We start from the raw sequence: 20,712 nt of genomic DNA, 5'->3' as shown, positions 1-20,712 counted from the left end.
AAGGGAAAAAGACCAAGACACAGAAGTGGCTTGGAATTACCAAGTATGATGCTGTGATAAAAAGAGAAAACTGAGAAACCCATCATAAATGACTTGTAATGTTAAATAAGGGATAAACAATCTCACTTTTACTGTTAAGGAGTAGCTTATTCAGTGGCGCAATACCACTAACGCAACTACATTTTACTTAGCTTACCTGTTTTCAAAAAAGCCATTAATAAGCTATTTTACCAAGCAGCGCAACAAAACGCTACATTGCCACTTTTAATGACACACTGTATTGTGCACTTAGATGAGGTAATAATAACACACTCACCTTAAACACATAAGTAGCATTGGGAAGACGATTCGTTTTAGCGAGTCGGTTCATTTGGATTGTTAATGTAAATGAACCTGTTCAAAAAGAAGCGACTCACTGATTTGAGCTTCTGTGCAGAAGTCCCTGAGCATTCTTAAAATAAATATTTGAATGCTGCTCTTCCTTACTTTTTCGATTCAGTTTCATTAACTTTTATAGCTGTATTTGGAGTACATTTACATTTAAAAGTACACTTCTTTTAAACTAAAAAAAATAAAAATAAAATTATATAGAATATTTGGTAACACTTTATTTTAAGGTGACATACAGTCAAACCAAAAATTATTCAGACATTTTTGATATTTTTGTTATATTTTTTACTAGTGGGTGCAGGACACTATAGTTCATTTATGTAAGTGAGGACAGCAAAATAAAGTAAACTGTGACATATTATACCCAAAAATTCTTCATACAGTGGACTACCAGTAAAACTGATAATTGATAAATTATTCAGACACTTTGACCTGACCATGTTTTGCTTAAGTGTTATCTGACATAATTAAGATTATTTTTTCAGACACAGTTTAACTCTGAGATCTTGTCATATTTTATTACCATTTTTTTAAACTATAGTGAATAAACTGTATTAATGAATGAAATGTTCAAGGTGTCTGAATTAATTTTGGTTTGACTGTACTTACACATTACTACATGTACTTACTATAGCAATAACAGTAAATTATGCATACTTACAAGTAACTAACACTAAAACAAACCCTAACCATAACATTATAGTAAGTACATGTAGCTAATTTATATTACTGAGTACTTATTTGAGTAAGTACAATGTAACTACGTCACCTTAAGATACAGTGTAACCGAATATACTTTCAGACAACTTTTATGTAATTATCAGAGATATACTTAAAGTTTTACTTATGTACACTTGGCTTGCCTTATTGACCAGTATTTTAGTCCAACACTTATATCTTTGACCAAGATATATTTAAGAAAAGTAAGAGTATACTTCAAAGTGTAAAAACTTTTAAAAACTTTTACAAACTAAAAAGTGTGCTAGAAGTATATAGCTAGTAAACTAAGGTATACCTTATAAGTTCGATTATATTATAGTTCACAGTAGCTGCAATAAAAAAAAGTTTCTAAACTAGTTGTGTATTTAAAGTTTACAACTGTTTACTACATTTAAAGTACACTTAAAAGTATACTTCTATAAATTAAACAGTGGACCAGTTCAGTCCCAAGTAGTAATAAAATAAGACACTTACAAATATATTGCTAGTACATTGATTTTATTATACTTACTACATAAAGTATACTTGGAAAATATGATTGAACTATACTTAAGTTTACTTTATAAAATTAACTTTAAGTATACTTCTTTTTGTAAGGTTAGTATGGATATAGTTTAACTACTTTACATTATAAGTAGCTAGCTTGGCAAGCAGTGTTGCCAAGTCCAGTTTTGGGCTACTTTTAAGTTGTTGCTGTGGGGAAAAAAATTTCCGTGGGTTGATGTCCACCCCCGTACGTACAATTTCGGCACCCCCAAAACACCCCACAGATGTAAATTCAGTCAAGAATTCGGCCACCCCATGGAGAATATCGCATTGAGCTATTTTTTTGTTGCACAGACCTGACAAACCTGTTGGCAAGTTACAGTTTTGTAGTAGCTTTCCCAACACTGCTAACATCTACAATCATTAGTGCTGCTTTGCTATCCATAGCAGACATCATAATTATTATTATTATTATTTTGCATAAATAAGGGTTTGAGATTTGACCCTTAACTCTTTTCTAATCTGACTTTCATCTTACGATAGCAGACAACAACAAAAGTAAAAAATAAAAAAAAAAGTTATGTGTAACATTAAAATAATCTTACAACAGTATGATTTTACTCTGTGTTGGTGGTTAACTCTCCTCTTACCCAGTACGTAAAGCATGAAGGTGTGAAGAGTTTTTTTTCAGTTGTATGTGTGATGAAGTAGAACATTATTGCACACAGTTTCATGCTCTGCAGAGGCCGTGTAACCGCTAAGCGACAAGTACGCAGGAAGAGAGCTTTGCAATTTTGGATATTATTAGTGTATCACCATGACCACCACAGAAAAACAGTAGTAAACTGATGAGAGAGCAGAGCAGCTTGAGGTATCCTCTGATCAGCCTCACTACTGTAATATAGCATGTGTTTAGGCTTGATTTTGGGTGGGTGTACAGAGAATTAGTCAGAATGACCTCAAGAAGTACTTTTGAATTGAGTAAATAGAAATATTTCCCAGTGGGTATAAGTTGTGAATTTAATCAAATATACCGCAAACAACATTTAAAAAAAGTACACTCTGAGACAGAGGACTGATCTGTTACCTTGGTTCTGATGACGAACGCAGTCATTCAGGATCGAGACAAAGCGGGCCCGCTTCTCCTCCTGCTGGAAACAGAAGTATGAGTCTCGTCTGTAAGGCAGTCTAAGGTACACAGGAAGCGGACCGGGAACCGCCACCACAGGAACGGAGGGCTCTTCCTTAGAACCTGAACAACACACAAAGGCTGCATCTGAAATCGCATACTTCCCTACTATATAGTAGACGAAAAACTGTACGTGACAAAAGAAGTATGTCCGAATTCACAGTACTCAAAAAGTACCCGGATGATCTACTTCTTCTGGTGAGATTCTGAAGTGTGCATATGATGGACACTTTATTATCCCATGATGCCACAGGAGAGGATTTGTGAAGTGACACAGCTGATGCTGGTACAGTAGGTCACATGATAATGACAACGTGGCGAATGTAGTATCAGTGTTGGCAGATTGGGCGGTTTTGAATTTGATTGTGCGGGTAAAAATCGGTTTGGGCAGGTGGACAAAATTTGGGCTGGTTTGGGGTCAGTTTGGCGGTTTTCAAACATCTAAATTGATGTATAAAATTGATGAATAAAATTCTATCACATTATTTTGACAGTTAAAGCAGTTTTTTGTTGAAGTGGGCAGGTTTTGGTGAGCTTTTGGGCTGGAAATCACCCACCCAATCTGGCAACACTGTGTAGTACGTCCAGATTACATTCATACTACACACATTCATACTATATAGAATGTACTTTTTTAGCGGTCACAAAGTAATTACTTATTCAAATTAAGAACCTACTCAAGAGAGTAAGCGATTTCGGACAGGAAGAAAGAGATCAGAATGTAAAACTAGAGAAACACTCACCATTAGGATCGGGAAAGTCCTTGTCTACGATGGCAGTGTATTTTTCCTCTGAGGTCAGTACAGTGCCTCCTGTTGGGAGAAGTTTGTGGCGTGCAGGGGTTCCCTTTGTATAAGACTGGATGCATAAAATATAACAGAATCATGAGCATGTTCTATCATAAAAAGTGGCTTTTACATGACAATGATCAAAGATAACATTTACAGACCTCCTGGCTATCATGTAGCTCAAGGCTATAGTCAGCGCAGACTACGAAAAATCTCTCTCTCCACTTTCTGTTGTCATCAAAGTAAAGCATGCTGTCCTTGTACAGGACTTCTGAGGCCTGCGGAGGTTCCTTGAAGTGAAACATACTAGAATCAGTGAGAGTAAGACTCTGCAACATCATAAATCAGATAACACTGACACTGTACAGTAAGTGAGAATGCAATAAAATCACCACATTAATTGATGTTGTCAGTATAAGATAGCTATGCTCTCACCTTCTGTTTGAGGAGCTGGGCCTGTCCTGCTCTGTGCTGCTCCACCTCATCCTTCAGATGGCAAAAGAAGGCAACACAGCTTTGCCTTCTGTAATGAGGACTAAAGTTTTTCAGCTCAGCCTCTGTCCGGCCTACACACACATGAACGATCAGATTATTATTGTGAAAAAAGAAGTGCCATTAACTTGTAGTGTACTCCGAATCTGTACTTGCAGATCAGTGGTGTGCCGTGGTGTTTTAAAATGAGGAGGCAACGTCCTCATTTATGTTCCTGTTACACAGTTTTCCTGGTTAAGTTAACATTACATAAAAAGAGAGACCACATACAATTCTATTTTGTATTTTTACTCTATGTAATGTTCTATTTATTAAAACCAAGTATAAATTTCATAAAGTTAGTGTTTTTACGCATTTTTACATTTATTCCAAAATGATAACTAAAGGCAGTAACAATTTAAACGATATATATTATTTATAAACTAATATTCAGCTTTTCTTTTTAATAGTCAATTTATTTTCAGCAGTCATCAAGCTTGTACACACTGGTCACTCACTCACAGACACAAAGATGTACCTTTAATTTCACCACGCTGATTGCTCACTAATAACCCCCTCAGTCATCATGTTTTCAGGCCATTTCGAGTTTGATTTTGACATGAAATAAAGTGGTGATATCTAAGTGACAGTTGATCACTTACTTTTTAATTAATCTTCCCATTAACGCCATTGGTGTCTTCATTCAGGCCGATTCGATGAGAACGTGCACGAAAACAAGAGGCGGGATTTATCACACGAACCAATCATGTCCAATTGTAAACGATCATATCCAATCATAGCGCGATGGAGGCACTGCCTCCTCTCACGTGACTTTCCCCCATTCATTCTCAATTACCCCCCACTAAACCCACCGCATGCTTTGGGGGCTCTGCTTTGTTTCAATGAGCTGAAGGGAGGCACAAGAGACGCGGACTCCCCGCTGTAATTTCACCTGCGGGTGTCGATGTTTGACAGTGTTTCTTTAGAAAAACGAGTGACTTTTACACTTTTTAATGTAAAATTTTGTAACATTTGCATTGTTTTATTTTTGTAATATCGATTATTTTCTCATCCAGTTTCTTTTTTTGAGGAGGCACTGCCTCCCTTGCCTCCTCGGAGGAAACACCCCTGTTGCAGATACTACAATATTACAGGGTTAATTCACCCAAAAATGAAAATTTCTGTCATTAATTACTCACCTTCATGTCGTTCCAAACCCGTAAGACCTTCGTTCATCTTCGGAACACAAATTAAGATATTTTTGATGAAATCTGAGCACTTTCTGACCCCCATAGAAAGCATTGCAATCACCACTTTCAAGGCCAAGAAAACAAAAACCATCGTAAAGACATTGTTAGTAGTAAAGACATTGTTAAAATAGTCCATGTGACTATAGTAGTTCAACCTTAATTTTATAAATTAAGGGGGAGGGGGGTCTGGGGTTGTGCACAAAAAGTATTCTCGTCGTTTCATAAAATTAGGTTGAATCACTGTGGTCACATGGACTATTTTAACGATTTCTTTACTACCTTTCTGGGCCTTGAAAGTGGTAATTGCGATGCTTTCTATGGGAGATCAGAAAGCTCTCGGATTTCATCAAAAATATCTTAATTTGTGTTCCGAAGATGAACGAAGGTCTTATGGGTGTGGAACAACATAAAGTTGAGTAAATAACAAAAGAATTTTCATTTTTGGGTGAACTAACCTTTTTAAGTGTACTTAAAGAGAGTATACTTTCATCACTATTTCTTAACACACTTCAATGCATTTTTAAAAAGTTTGCTTTGTAATAATGTCAAATTAAGTTACTAAAATATTAAAGCACATGTAAAGTACTATAATCCTAAGTGTACTGTGGTATTTTTGAAGTTACCCAAATACTAGTACCAGAATTACCCTAGCCCTGTTGATCCAAGATCCAGGCAGTACATTTTAATGAACCAAGATACTACATTTATTTCAATATTCATTTATATTTAAATATTAAATATTTAAACATTTAAAACAGTTGTTTTAACACCTTTTTACACATATTTATGAACAGCATACTAGCATAACATTCTTACTATTCTGCCATATCTTCATATACAAAACTAGTAAGTGTAGTATACTAATATATTTTTCCGAAATCAGTTAGAGTGCTCGAAGCATGCATGACAAGGAATTGGCAATATGACAAAAGTTTTATATAACAATATAAGAAATTGTACTTTACAATAACGATATATATCACAATATATACTTTTCATGTGGTTTGATTCGTGACAGTTGTCAAAGGTAATACAGTAAGATCATACATATTATTGTTCTTGACTCTAAGGGAGTTGACAGACAGTGACTCATTCCAGAAGACTGAGCCATCTTTACCACTTCACTGCACTGCCAAAATAACATGGCACAGACTGCAGGCCTGAGTCCAGTTCAGCATTATTCCACTGTGCAACCTAAATTCAAAACTTTATTTCCAACAACTCTTGGGCTTGGATCCCAATTTCCAAGATTTTAAGGGAAAATATCCTTTGATTTTACTTGGAAATATTATTTTCTGCCAAGGAGTAAATAGTATAGAATTCTGATTGTCTGGATGAAGTTCTGCTCAGCCACTGGCAGTGGATGAGTAATATGTAATTTACGGTGCTCATTAGACACGCTATATTAACCATTACCAGTGCTTTACAAAACAGTGTCTGATACAATTTAGAAAATGACAGATTACTACTGACTTGTGGTCCACTTATGGTCCCCATGATGTTTCTGAGGATTCTGGGATTACAAAAAGGGATGTTGTGGAGTCTTAAAGTCCCCCTGCAGTCAATAATTTTATTTCTTAAAACTCATCTTTTGTAATCTAAATGACATATTTAAACCATTTTTTACTGGGAAAATAATTTCTTCATGACTTAAAAAAGCTTGACTGTAACTATACACCCTTACTTCATTTAGTATACGCTGAACCATGAATATGCAAATTAGCCCCGTCTCCACTCAATCACACCAGCTCAGAATACCTGATCCACTCTGTCAACTTTACTGTAGTAAACGCTGCACAACGACAAGTGAAAATATTGGTTTAATTCAGCCATATATATTTGAACCAGAAACTGATTCAGAAGAAGAAGAGGAAGAACAAATTATACAGGCTTGTATCAATGTATCAGAATAGTAATGAGTTTTATGTATCACTCTCCACAACACCGGACACATAATGGTAATTGATATGATTAGCCTTTGTCTTGACTACATTACCAAACAGCTAATAATGTTTTGCTAATGTTACACAAACCATGTTCCCATTCACCATCTCAGAGTCAGGCAGCTGCCTTCTAAAAATCAGTATGCTTTGGACATCATAAAAAGTCGGTGGAGAAAGACATAGAGTTCATCATGACATCGTAATATATGTCATACATAATACATCTACTATATTTTTCCTGTCTGTGTTTTTGTGCTCACTGTGTTAAAATGTCCTCAGAGCATAATAGGAATTATAGGAAAAGCCCTGCCCCACACGTTGATGAGATTGGTTGCATTTTTGTTATGGTTTCGTTTTTGAGACTGTCTGGTAAACTGCAGTTTTAAAGGAACACTCCACTTTTTTTGAAAATAGGCTCATTTTCCAACTCCCCTAACTGTTCAACCTAACAGTTGAGTTTTACTTTTTTCGAATCCATTCAGCCGATCTCCGGGTCTGACAGAGCAACTTTTAGCATAGCTTAGCAAAAACAGTAAAACTCAACTATTTAACTCTAGGGGAGTTGGAAAATGAGCCTATTTTCAAAAAAAGTGGAGTGTTCCTTTAAGGAGAAAATACTCAGCAATGGTGTTGATGGATGAATTTGCACATGGTTTGTCTTAAAGTAGGCTATATTAAAATCACCACTTAGACATATAAACAACATTAAAAACTTTCACCAAAGGGGGTCTTTAAAAAGGCGTAGTACAGTGTTCTGCCTTCTCTGCACAATGAGTGTTAATCTGCTAAAACTTTTTGGCAACTTGTCATCAATATGTGGAGTTATTCAAGACATTACTTAAAAACCTGAATAAATTGTCAGACTTATGCTGTATACAATTTCTTTGTGTAAGGAAACTATCATAATTAACTAGTCATGGATAATCCTCCCAGTTCATTTGAGACTTAATGATTTGTTCATAAATCCTAGTCATTGATTTCAACTGACTGATACAATGATCTGAACTGACTTAAGTTTCTTTTTTCTACACATTAATCTCACATGACTTCTTAATTTTAGGTTAATTATTACTTTAATCCAGTTAAAAGGGAGTGAATTTGGATATAAAATTATACAAAAAATATAATCAATTCCTGCTTTCGACCCATTATAAACTCAGTACAAATATAACAAGCTTTGATGACTGATGATCAGAAAATAAGTTAAGTACTGAAAAGAACAGCTGAACATCAGTTAACAAATAAAATGCATATGAAATATGTTACTGCATTCTTATAGTTATTATTTTGGAATAAAATAATATTAAGGGAGTCTTAAGGGAGTTTTCCTTGTTATTATAGTATTAGAGTTCAGGGACTTTGATGTAAAGTTTTTTTTTTTTAAGGGGACATTGGATGCAAAATTCACTTTTACATGGTGTTTGGACATAAATGTGCGTTGGCAGTGTGTCTACACAACCACCCTATAATGATAAACATCCACCCAGTGCTTTTTTTTAAATCTCCACAAATCATAAGCACTTTAAAGGGCTTATGTCAGATCAAGCAGTTCACAGATTCTTGGCAAAGTGACGTAAATTTGCACAGGCCCCTCCCACGACACCCCTGTAGGTGTCTGTTGCTATTGGTCGGAGCTTGTTTTCACCCGACTGAACATGTTTAATCGGCATTTGTTGGGTCGGGGAATGTCTGAGCAGTATGGTATGATTTTCCAACAAACGACAACAAACTCTGATGTAATCTGACCTGGCCACGAACCGTTGCCATGACGATGAGGCAATTCCCTTGCAAAGACTGCTTTTTGATCGCGCCGGCGCCTCACGCACACACAACAAAGCACTGCAAATGTGACATCGCAGCTTGTTCATTATCAAAATAATACAGTCGAACAAACTTATATTCAGAACCTTCTCACTGTAATTCATAACTGCACGTTTATAATGAACAATGCATTAATGTGATTGTCTTACCGTATACATTTTATGTAAAGATAACATGGTAACACTACAATAAGGTTTATAAAGGTGTTAATGACTAACAAGTAATTTTCAAATGTATTTTAATCATATACATACATTTTGAAGCCTAAATAAAGTTGTCAGATATAAAAAGCTAACAGTAGGCTGTAAACGGACTACAGCACACCATGGTCGCGGATCAACGTCACCACCACCAAGCTTCCTCAAACTTTATTTAGAAAACAACTTTATTTAAAAACATGCTCGCTGATTATGATCTGCGCTGTGTATGAATACTTATCCACTTTTTCATGAGAAATGCTGTCCAAATGTCCTGTTTGTCATGATGACGTCTAAAGTCCCCGCCAAAGGAAGTAGTCCCTTTTAGCAATTTGTTAGCAACCGCTGTTTTTAAAGACACAATAAAGGTTTAAAAAATCACAAGCAGGTTATAACTGGTGTGTTTTATGTCATAGATCAAAACGTGAAAATATTTAGAGGCTTTGTTAACTACAGACCTTATTTCAGGCAATTTAGCAAAAACCCATTCAAAAAACCCATTGACTTCGGGGCGATGGAACCGGAAGTCCTAAAATGCTAACTCGCTTCTGGGTTTTGCCTACAAAAACACGTCATCCCTGTGGTACTCTATACCTGCCAAATAGTGTTTACAGCCCGCCCACTGAAGATAGGGGTGGGGTGAACACTAGCTCATTATCATTTAAAGGGACATGCACCGAAACGGCTCGCTGTGAACAGAGCTGTTTTTGACAAGGTAAAAAGGGTGTTTTTTTTTTTACATAACCATTAAGAAATTTTAATCAAAGTATGTTATAGACTTTTCATGAAGACCCTAAAGAATCATACTAACTTGTGGAAAATTGGCATCCGATGTCCCCTTTAAAGGTGCTATACAAATGGACTGACTTAAGCTAAGTTGAAATAAGTGAGTTAGAGAACAGACAACTGCTCTGAGGAGGGCAGGGAGATGAGATGGTGGTTTCCTGTGAGGACTCATACACCACAAATACACACACACACACACACACACACACACACACACACACACACACACTTGTGCTAAGAGCATGGCCGTTGTAAATCCTGGACAACTCAGCAAATTTCACTTTCTAAAAGACACAGAAGCTATAAAACAACATACCACAATACCTCTCTAACCATGTACTGTACCATTGTACAGTCAGACTCAGTACTAATAGCGCTGCACCAATGCACTTGTCATTTTGATATTGTACCACACTGTCTAGATTCACTGAATCTTCCACAGTTTTGAAACATGAAGAGGTACAAGAGAGTAAAAGTGCATTCAAATGACAAATCTACTACACAAATCTACCACACATCTTTGAATACACACAATGTTTATGTTTGTCCTCGGCATCTTTTCATCTGACTGCTACTGGACTGAGATTTCAAACAGCTACTAGTGATGATGGAATCTCTATATGGCAGTGGGCCTTTCTTGGTAATTGGTGTAATTAAATATAATCAGTGCTATTACAGGCCTTATGTAATTGCAGGATGTATTGATGCAGATACAGTATCTCATAGAAGTGAGTACACCCCTCACATTTTTGTAAATATTTTATTTTATCTTTTCATGTGACAACAAATGACACTTTGCTACAATGTAAAGTAGTGAGTGTACAGCTTGTATAACAGTGTAAATTTGCTGTCCCCTCAAAATAACTCAACACACAGCCATTAATGCCTAAACCGCTGGCCACAAAAGTGAGTGAAAATGTCCAAATTGGGCCCAATTAGCCATTTTCTCTCCACAATTAGAACAGGCCTCGCCATGGTCGACCAAAGAAGTTGAGTGCATGTGCTCAGCGTCATATCCAGAGGTTGTGTTTGGGAAATAGACGTATGAGTGCTGCCAGCATTGCTGCAGAGGTTGAAGGGGTGGGGGGTCAGCCTGTCAGTGCTCAGACCATACGCCCCACACTGCATCAAATTGGTCTGCGTGGCTGCCGTCCCAGAAGGAAGCCTCTTCTAAAGATGATGCACAAGAAAGCCTGCAAACAGTTTGCTGAAGACAAGCAGACTAAGGAACCATGTCCTGTGGTCTGATGAGACCAAGATAAACTTATTTGGTTCAGATGGTGTCAAGCGTGTGTGGCGGCAACCAGGTGAGGAGTACAAAGACAAGTGTGTCTTGCCTACAGTCAAGCATGGTGGTGGGTCACAGTTCATTGAGGGAACCATGAATGCCAACATGTACTGTGACATACTGAAGCAGAGCATGATCCCCTCCCTTCAGAGACTGGGCCGCAGGGCAGTATTCCAACATGATAATGACCCCAAACACACCTCCAAGACAACCACTGCCTTGCTAAAGAAGCTGAAGGTAAAGGTGATGGGCTGGCCAAGCATGTCTCCAGACCTAAACCCTAATGGAAGGTGGAGGAGCGCAAGGTCTCTAACATCCACCAGCTCTGTGATGTCGTCATGGAGGAGTGGAAGAGGACTCCAGTGGCAACCTGTGCAGCTCTGGTGAACTCCATGCCCAAGAGGGTTAAGGCAGTGCTGGAAAATAATGGTGGCCACAAAAAATATTGACACTTTGGGCCCAATTTGGACATTTTCACTTAGGGGTGTACTCACTTTTGTGGCCAGCGGTTTAGACATTAATGGCTGTGTGTTGAGTTATTTTGAGGGGACAGCAAATTTACACTGTTATACAAGCTGTACACTCACTACTTTACATTGTAGCAAAGTGTCATTTCTTCAGTGTTGTCACATGAAAAGATAATAAAATATATACAAAATTGTGAGGGGTGTACTCACTTCTGTGAGATACTGTAAATCCTCAACTGCCAAGGAAACAGAGAGAAAAAGCTAAAATATGTATTGAGGTTTATATATATTTATAAGTATACACTACTGTTCAAAAGTTTAGGGTTGGTAAGATTTTTTAATATTTTTGAAAGTCTCTTATGTTCACCAAGGCTGCATTTATTTGATCAACAATACAGTAAAAACAGTTATATTGTGAAATATTATTATAATCTAAAAGAACTGTTTTCTATTTGAATATATATTAAAATGTAATTTATTCCTGTGATGAATTTTTAGCATCATTACTCCAGTCTTCAGTGTCACATGATCCTTCTGAAATCATTCTTATATGCTGATTTGCTACTCAAAAACCATTTCTTATCATTATTAATGCTGAAAAGAGAGCTGCTTAATATTTTTGTGGAAACAACATTAGGGTTAGGGTTTTTTTGTTTGTTTGTTTGTTTGTTTGTTTTAGGATTTTTTGATTAATAGAAAGTTAAACAGAATGGCATTTATTTGAAATAGAAATATTTTGTAACATTATCAATGTCTCTCTTTTTTTATTAATTTAATATCCTTGCTGAATAAAAGTATTAATTTCTTTCAGAAAAAAAAAACTCAATGACCCCAAACTATATTTCTTAATGTCAACATATAAACAGACAAACAACAGATAAGGGGGCAGATGGTCAATGATAAACAGAATGTGAAATGTATTATGTCCAATGATGAGTTAAGCAGATCTGTGGGTCTCCCGTGTCGATTCATAAATACAGAGTGTCTTCTCAACTGTTTTGCAGACAGCAAAATGGCTATGTGCACATCTGTACTATAACTTAAGTCTTAAACTTCCCTTCATCTCTCCACACACAAACAGGTTTTTAAATAGCCCCCATCCAGTTTCTCCACATATCATGATATCCTGACAGAGGATAGTGTCTGGGACTTCAGTTTTGTTGTTTTATATGTCCCTTATCCTTTGCCCTACATATGTGTGTTCCTTTGATGCAGGAAAGAGCAGGGAGAATAAAGGCAATTGTTACCCACCCTTATGTCAAATATCTTCTGGACAACAAAAACTTTGGTCTGAAACAGTATATCAAGCACACAATCATGCATCTCATTGCATTGCATACACTGCTTTTGGTTGCACAATTATTTTCTAACGAAGTCGAAATGTACACTCTAAAAAACGCTGGCTTAAAAACAACCCAAGTTGGGTTGAAAATGGACAAACACAGCAATTGGGTTGTTTTAACCCAGTGGTTGGGTTAAATATTTGCCCAAACTGCTGGGTAGTTTTATTTAACTATTTAAAAAAAAAAAAAAAAAAAAAATTACTGTATTGGTTGTTTAAAATGAACCTAAATTGTTGGAAATTAACATTTATTATTAAGTTTAATGAATAATAATTCAACAACAAACATTTACTAAAGTGCTTATTAAAAAATGTTCACCTTTTGATTATTATTGTTGCCTCTAGTAATTATGTGTCTGATTTTTAGCCTATTTTGGGTTCATTTTAAGCCAGTCATATAGTAATTTTTATACAATAGTTGGGTTAAATAAAACTGCCCAGCACGTTGGGCAAACATTCAACCCAACCACTGAGTTAAAACAACCCAGTCGCTGGGTTTGTCCATTTTCAACCCTACTTGGGTTGTTTTTAACCCAGCATTTTTTTAGAGTGTCAAATTAAGCATCTATGTCATATTTGTTATGTGTGAAGTGAAGTCATTTCCTGCAACACAAGCGCAGCTAACTTCCGAGGCAGCTGTAAAATCAAGCAAAAGGTTCAGCACAAACGTTACACCTCAGATGCGGCCAATGATTTAAACTACCATCTGAAACTGAAAATGGAAAGAATAGCACTTTCCATTCTCTATCTACAGATGTCACAGTGGGACTGGAAAAAGTTTTTCTTTATGGACATATTTCAAAATGTCCTACATTTAGCTGACAGCCTGAGATGCTGCCAATACATGACATTTATGTAGCAGAACAACCAACAGATAAAAATGACAGTAATATGCAGAATTTTTAAGCAAACTGAGTGTTTGCATTGAACTGCTGCTTTCTCAGTGCCGTGCAACAACGTTTTGGCAGAACCAGTTTCTCTGACAGCTGAAAATATAGTTTTAAGTACCTAAAATGGCTTAAAAGGTGTAGGAAATATTTCTACAACTCATAAAAACAAAAGGTTCTATATTGGCATTGATGGTTCCATGAAGAACCTTTAACATCCATTGAACCTTTCCATTGCAAAATAGTGAAAAAAAAGTTATTGCATATATATAAAATGGTTCTTTTAAGAACGGACCACTGAAAGGTTCATTGGGGAACCCAACATGGCATCGCTGTGAAAACCCCCTTTTGGAACCTTTATTTTCAAAAGTGAGCATGCAGCCCAAATAGCTCGCAATACAATTTTAGAGAGCCAACTAATTACACTTTATTGTCTTGTTTTACAGCATATTACACACCACTTGTCTAACTCTTGTTGATGTTTAAAAGTATCAGAGCAGAGTTATAAGTCCAGTGGTTTGGATGACCAGCAGAGAGCCTGCTTTTCCCATCACCTCTTGGCCTGCAGAAGAGATCTGAAGCATGAAACGCCCAAAAAGGGAGACAGCTCTCCACTGTCCCCCCAGTCCAAACTGAAAAATAGTGTGTGGTTCAGCAAAAGTGAGAAGTTCTTGGAGGAGCTATATTATTCTGTCAGTGTGGGCTTATGAGGAGGTTGTTTCAGTCCTTTATAGTTTTGAATCCAAACTGTAATGTGGCAAGCTGGTCACTCAGTAAGACAAGTCTGAGGCCACAGTGAAATGAAGGTGTGAAGGTGAAGATGAAGGTGTGATAGAGTGACACATGTAGCAGATTTGTTTTAGTGTGTATGTCAGTGTGTGACTAATCATGAAATTAATCTATGAGGGTGTGGGTCAGAGTAAGGCTTTTGAGCTGTTTTCCACTGGAGGTTTCAGAACCATTCCTCCTTTCAGAATCAAACTGATTCACTGACTAATACTCCTCCCAACAGCAGAAACACACCAGAGACGTTCTTTTCAAAACCTCTTAACGTCTTGCCCAACACCGTTTCTGCATATGAATGATACCTCAAAATGTTTGACTTGTTGAGAAGAGGTGTGCTATTATGTTTCTAAGCAATTAAATTTATGATTTTCACCTGCATGGCAGACTATAAACAGAGGGGAAAAATCTTTTAGATTTACATTGAAGGAAAGACTTGAGCAAGAATGCCGTTAAAGACTTAGGTGGGCTCTTTTGTCTTGGAACAATAACCACCCAGAAAACCTTTAGCAATCACCTACAACACTTTAGCATATATCATGGCCCCTTAGCAATACCTTGAACACCCTAAAAAACATAGAACACCATAGCACAGGCTCCAGCAGCCCTGCAACCCTACAGAGGATAAACGATTTGGATGGATGGATGGATGGAACATCCTAGCAATGCCCTAGTTAACACCCTAAACACCCTAAAAAAACACATAAACACCATATCAAAGGCTCCAGCAGTCCTGTGACCCTACAGAGAATAAACAGTTTGGATGGATGGATGGATGGATGGAACACCCTAGCAATGCCCTAGTTAACACCCTGAAAACCCTAAAAAACACAAACACCATAGCATAGGCTCCAGCAGCCCTACGACTCTACGGATGGATGGATGGATGAATGGATGGATGATTATGGATGGATGGAACACCCTAGCAATTCCCTAGTTAACACCATGAACACCCTAAAAAACACATAAACACCATAGTATAGGCTCCAACAGCCCACCTAGAAACTAAAAACCACCTAGAATACCTTAAAAGAATACCACCTAAAAACTATATATAAATTCCTAGCCACCACTTAGCAATACCCTAGAAATCACCCGCAAACTGTCAAGTAAAAGCATAACAATATTTTGAAAAACCACCTATCAACCACCTTGCAACACCCATTAGTAACCACATAGCAACATTTTGAAAATCACCATGGTGGCAAGTTTTCATTGGTGGACCCTATTTATTTTCTTTAAATTGAACGATTCTTGTACATTTCTATACTTAATTTGTGAGGAATGTTCTGCAGTATGTGGTAGGAATGTGTTCTATAGAGATTGCGATAAGGCAATCTGCATTTCTTCAAGGTGTTTGGACACAATTGTAATCAAATGGGAAATGCTGAAAAATGTTATACCTCACCATATGGAACGGGTGAAATATGAATGTTTCTGTCAAAGAATTCCCTACACATCTTCCTCCCATATGGTGAGTAAAGGACAGTGTGAAATATGACCATTCCCCCTAGAGCCCCACTGCAAATTTAAATGAAGGGCTCGGAGTAAGTGGCAAAGGACATCTGATGTGAAGCTCAGTTGGTTCCTTCAAGCACTCAAACAACTGCATTAGGAAAGTGGATCCAGATTGTAGATTTGCACAATTATCTACTAATGCTAGTTGCTGGCATTAAAAAGGCAAGAGGACAAGTAACAGCTGAAGAACAGAGAATGATTGTGTAATCTGATTCCTTTTAGAGAAAGCTGAAAAACACACCTCGGCAAGGTGCCATCATACCTCAGTGGGCACAGAATATGGTGGTATTAAAACTACGCTGAGACCAACAGAACACAAGATACACTTAAAGAAGTGCCGTCATTATACAGCATGATATATGTGGATTAATAATGTGAAGACTAAACAGCAACACAAACTGGATTCCAACAGCATCTCATCAGCATTATTTCATCTATTAAACTGGTGATTTCAAATGCAGGAGATTTAAATGGTCAACAGTTCACAAACACTCTCCATTTTAAAAAATAGTAGTACTGTGTGTGCTTAATCTTTTTATGTGACTAATAAATTGACTTTATTATGGGATGTCATTCTAAAGGTGTAACGGTGGCCGTGATAGCATGAGGATGAAGGAGAATCCAAAATAAATCTTAATTAATAAACTAAACAAATATGCAGGAGATTTCTGGAGAAAACAATCCAACACAAACAACATAAGTCATATACGAGAAATGACAAGGGACTGATCATATCAGGGAGTTTAAATACAAGACGGACACAATGACTGATGATAATTATATATAATTACCCGTCAGTCATATTTTATATTAAAATTATGCATTGATTGGAAGTACATAATTACACACCTGCAGAAAGCACTAATCATTACTGTATGCATGCATTTACATGCTAAAAACAGTGTATGCTTTTCTTTTTTGGTTAACACTTTACAATATCCATTTGTTAACATTAATTAACATTAGAACATAACATTCTGAAGCATTTATTAATCTTAGTTAATATTATTTTCAATATTTATTAAAATCAAAAGTTCTATCTGTTAATACTATTTAATGGACCTGAGATAACATTAACAATGACAAGTTGATGCATTAACTAACGTTAACTAATGGAAGCTTATTGTAAAGTCTTACCATTTAGGTAACAAACAAGCTAAACAAAACATGATACATTTTTGGCTTTCACAGTTGTGCTAAACAGCAACATATGGGTCACTTTATAGCATATGAAGGAGAGTCCAGAGCACATCAAGCCCCTCTCAGCTAAATCAATCCTAGTGCCAAAAACCCATGACATCATTTAGGAGTTTAGTGGAGGAGGGAGTGGTGAATAGCGCATCATAATTAAGGACACATTCTGTGCAGCTTTTATATGCTGGTGTTTTGATTTTTACCATCTGTTACGTCAGCCCACACCCTTATACTGTTTTATGCCTATTCTTTATGTTTTCATCTACATGATGACTGTTTAATGGCAAGTAAATAACTGTGATGGGACAGAAAACAAATGTAATCAAACATGCAGCGTTCTAACGACAGCATAAACCCCTGAAGTGATCTGAGTCCTCATTTAACCTGCATGTGTATACATTGGACAGCACTGAGCAAATACATGCCAGGACCCAAAAAAAAAAGCCAAGAGGACGTGGCAAATAACTTGAGTTTTTGGAGCACAAGGGCGGTATTCACTCCAAGACTGAAGCCCTTTCTGTTTCAGTTTATAACCTAAACTCCTATTCTGCTAATAGATTACCAGCTGAACCTCATGAATGTGATGTCACTATGTCAGCTATTATAAATAGTGTTTCATTCTGCTTTGATCATAGTAAACTTATCTGTCCAGCTGTATTAGGTGTCTTTAATATCACTGCAACTGGGGACATTATAATTTCTATAATGTGCAGTTTATTAAATTACACTTTTCTTATAAACTGAAGCCCACATGCAAGTACCTTAACTTATGCAGAATTTAGGCAACACAACCTTTTTATTCAGCATTGGCATTACTTTAAGTCAGCAAACAAATGGGGGTAAATATTCAGTTGAAAAGACTGAACAATAAAGAGAAGTGAATGTTGGAATGAGTTTCCACTCTGGTCCAATACTTCCTGCTCACTGCTGGCCAGATGAAATAAGAGCAAAACAATCCCCATTATGGAGAAACAGCTGTGCTCCCCATCAGGGGAAGGAAACCCATTCTCTGCAGTATATGCGCTCAGAATGTGTGACATTCCATTGAAATCACATACACACTTCAGTGCATTCACAAAGACAGTACATCAGCGATTCTGAGAGCGCTGCAAAAGAACTGTGGAATGCATAAATTAATCTGTAAATTAGAGTCTCCATGTTACATACATTTTAAGTTATGGTGCTTCTTTATATTAGGTGTATTAAACTACTATGAGCTTACGTCAAAAAAATGGTTTTGTGCATATTGCATTCATTTTGTATATTGCAAAAGAGTTTTGCTGCTATTGAAGTGGGATACGGGTAAGCATGTTTCGTGGTGGGTTAAGGTTCAAGGAAAGGGTCATTACAGAAATTAATTGCAGATGTAATTTCATTTTTTAAATATAAGTATAATGTTAAAACATGTATGTACACAAGAAGCCTACGTGTAGGTACACATAGCTAAAGACAATAAATGTGTCTATGTTACTAAAGTTAGGCTAAGTTTGCACTTAGAGTCAAATCAAAAACAAGCAGATATTCAGAACAACAGCACTCTTTCTCAAGGTTCATTACTCGGAATTTATGTATGTGACATAGATAATTAAACTGAGCTATTGCATGACATTAGTTGCGGGGTAACTGTTGATAGGTGGGGTTAAAGGTGTGGTGGGCGTGTGGTAGGTTGTGCTCTCTGTATGAAACTGATGACATTTCCTGCACTACATGCATGTCTGATGTGTTTTAGTAAAGTTATTCTTGGATTTCAGTTGCCTACAATAACTAATATAATGAAATAATGATTTGGTGGTAAGACGCTGAATTTTAATTTAAAACAATAGAACACGGATAAATAAAGAGTACACGAGAGAAAGTCCCATTCAATTGTGATAATAAATCTCAAGTTTAAACATAAGAAAGCTACAGCCGTTATGTAGGCTATAAACTTTCGAATACTATAGGCTACACATGGAAATCTGTTTACCTCGAATGTAGCTTATTTTACTCTCGTCCAACAGACTGGATGAGGATGCTCCCATTGTGCAGTGTGGCTTGTCCCGGTCCCGAGCGGAGGCTTTTTCCCGTTAGTCCGATTCTGTTCTAAAGCGCAGCGGCTATTTTGACTGTCAGATAATGACGATCGCAAATAAACTGTGACTCAAGCATCTCAAACTTCCTCAAACTGCAGTGGCAGCGCCGCCCGCTTATCCTCTCAACTCTGTCAACATCCGAACAATATTTTAGTTATTTTTAAGGAGCATAGAGCATTATAGAGCATTTAACGTTATACTGTTTTGTTTGTTTATTAATGTATTTACAATTAATTTTTATGTAACAACTTTGTATTTTACCGCGTAAAAGATATTTTGGAAAAAACTTCAAAACATCAATGGGTTATCGGTTTGGCAAGATATGGCATAAACATTGTTTCATTTGAATAGTATTAGAACGTAGAATAGAACTTACATCGCAGTTTATATTCTTTTAATCAGCCTCGATTATTCTGTGTCTAGGGACCGTCTACAAAGTATAAAACGAAGAAAATAAATGTTAATGGTGCGTCCTCTAGTTGAAATTACTCCCAATTAAAAAAGAAGTGCAAAATGTGCATTAAGATTTACACATGCAATTTGTGTATTGTTAGCACAATGAATCCTCTTAAAAAAAAAAAAAAAAAAAGTTTACAGGTTATCCAAAAAAGCGTAGGCTATGCTATGTTATTACTCTACTCCCCCCTAGAGGCACAGTTTGCAGTTACTTTTCTAGGTTTACGCACAAAAAAATGCTACTGAAATATTTAATCTCTATGGTTTTTTGCAATATGTTTTGTGTATAGAAGCCCATTTCCACCACATAAGAAGAAAAACATTGGTTTGATAATGATAAATTATGCATAATTTATCATTATCATTATCAAAACATTGTTTGTCATAAAAAAAATATGAGATAAATTGCCATAATCATGACATAGTCCCCCGGTTTCACAGACAAGGCTTAGTGCAGAGAGAGCTCAATTCGCTGAAACTGAAGAAAACACAATTTCAACAGTCTGACAACATATGTGCTGCAAATGCTCACAACGCAACCACATAGCCTACAGAAACGCGCTGCAAATAGCACAAAGCTCAACGCGCGTATCTGTAGGCTATTTAGATGCGTTGTGTGCATTTGCAGCACGTCAAACCGATGAAGATGTTTTCTTAATTTGCT

The 20,712-nt window shown here is 36.6% G+C and overlaps 1 protein-coding gene across 1 annotated transcript in view; it reads right to left on the bottom strand.

Moving 5' to 3' along the window:
- Positions 1-19,684, bottom strand: part of LOC127496283 (protein Niban 1-like) — a 29,679-nt gene extending 9,995 nt beyond the window's left edge. Inside the window, exons 1-5 of the mRNA XM_051864103.1 lie at positions 19,487-19,684; positions 4,009-4,139; positions 3,735-3,863; positions 3,529-3,643; positions 2,684-2,848 (exon numbers count right to left, since the gene is read on the bottom strand). Of these exons, the coding sequence (XP_051720063.1) occupies positions 2,684-2,848; positions 3,529-3,643; positions 3,735-3,863; positions 4,009-4,139; positions 19,487-19,541 (595 nt within the window). The 5' untranslated portion in view covers positions 19,542-19,684. The remainder of the gene's footprint in view (positions 1-2,683; positions 2,849-3,528; positions 3,644-3,734; positions 3,864-4,008; positions 4,140-19,486) is intronic.
- Between the last annotated feature and the right edge of the window lie 1,028 nt (positions 19,685-20,712).

Source organism: Ctenopharyngodon idella, chromosome 15 (assembly GCF_019924925.1).
Source record: "Ctenopharyngodon idella isolate HZGC_01 chromosome 15, HZGC01, whole genome shotgun sequence".
Classification (NCBI taxonomy): Eukaryota; Metazoa; Chordata; class Actinopteri; order Cypriniformes; family Xenocyprididae; genus Ctenopharyngodon; species Ctenopharyngodon idella.
The sequence above is the reverse complement of the archived record's forward strand: the minus strand, read 5'-3'. Positions and strand labels throughout refer to the sequence as shown.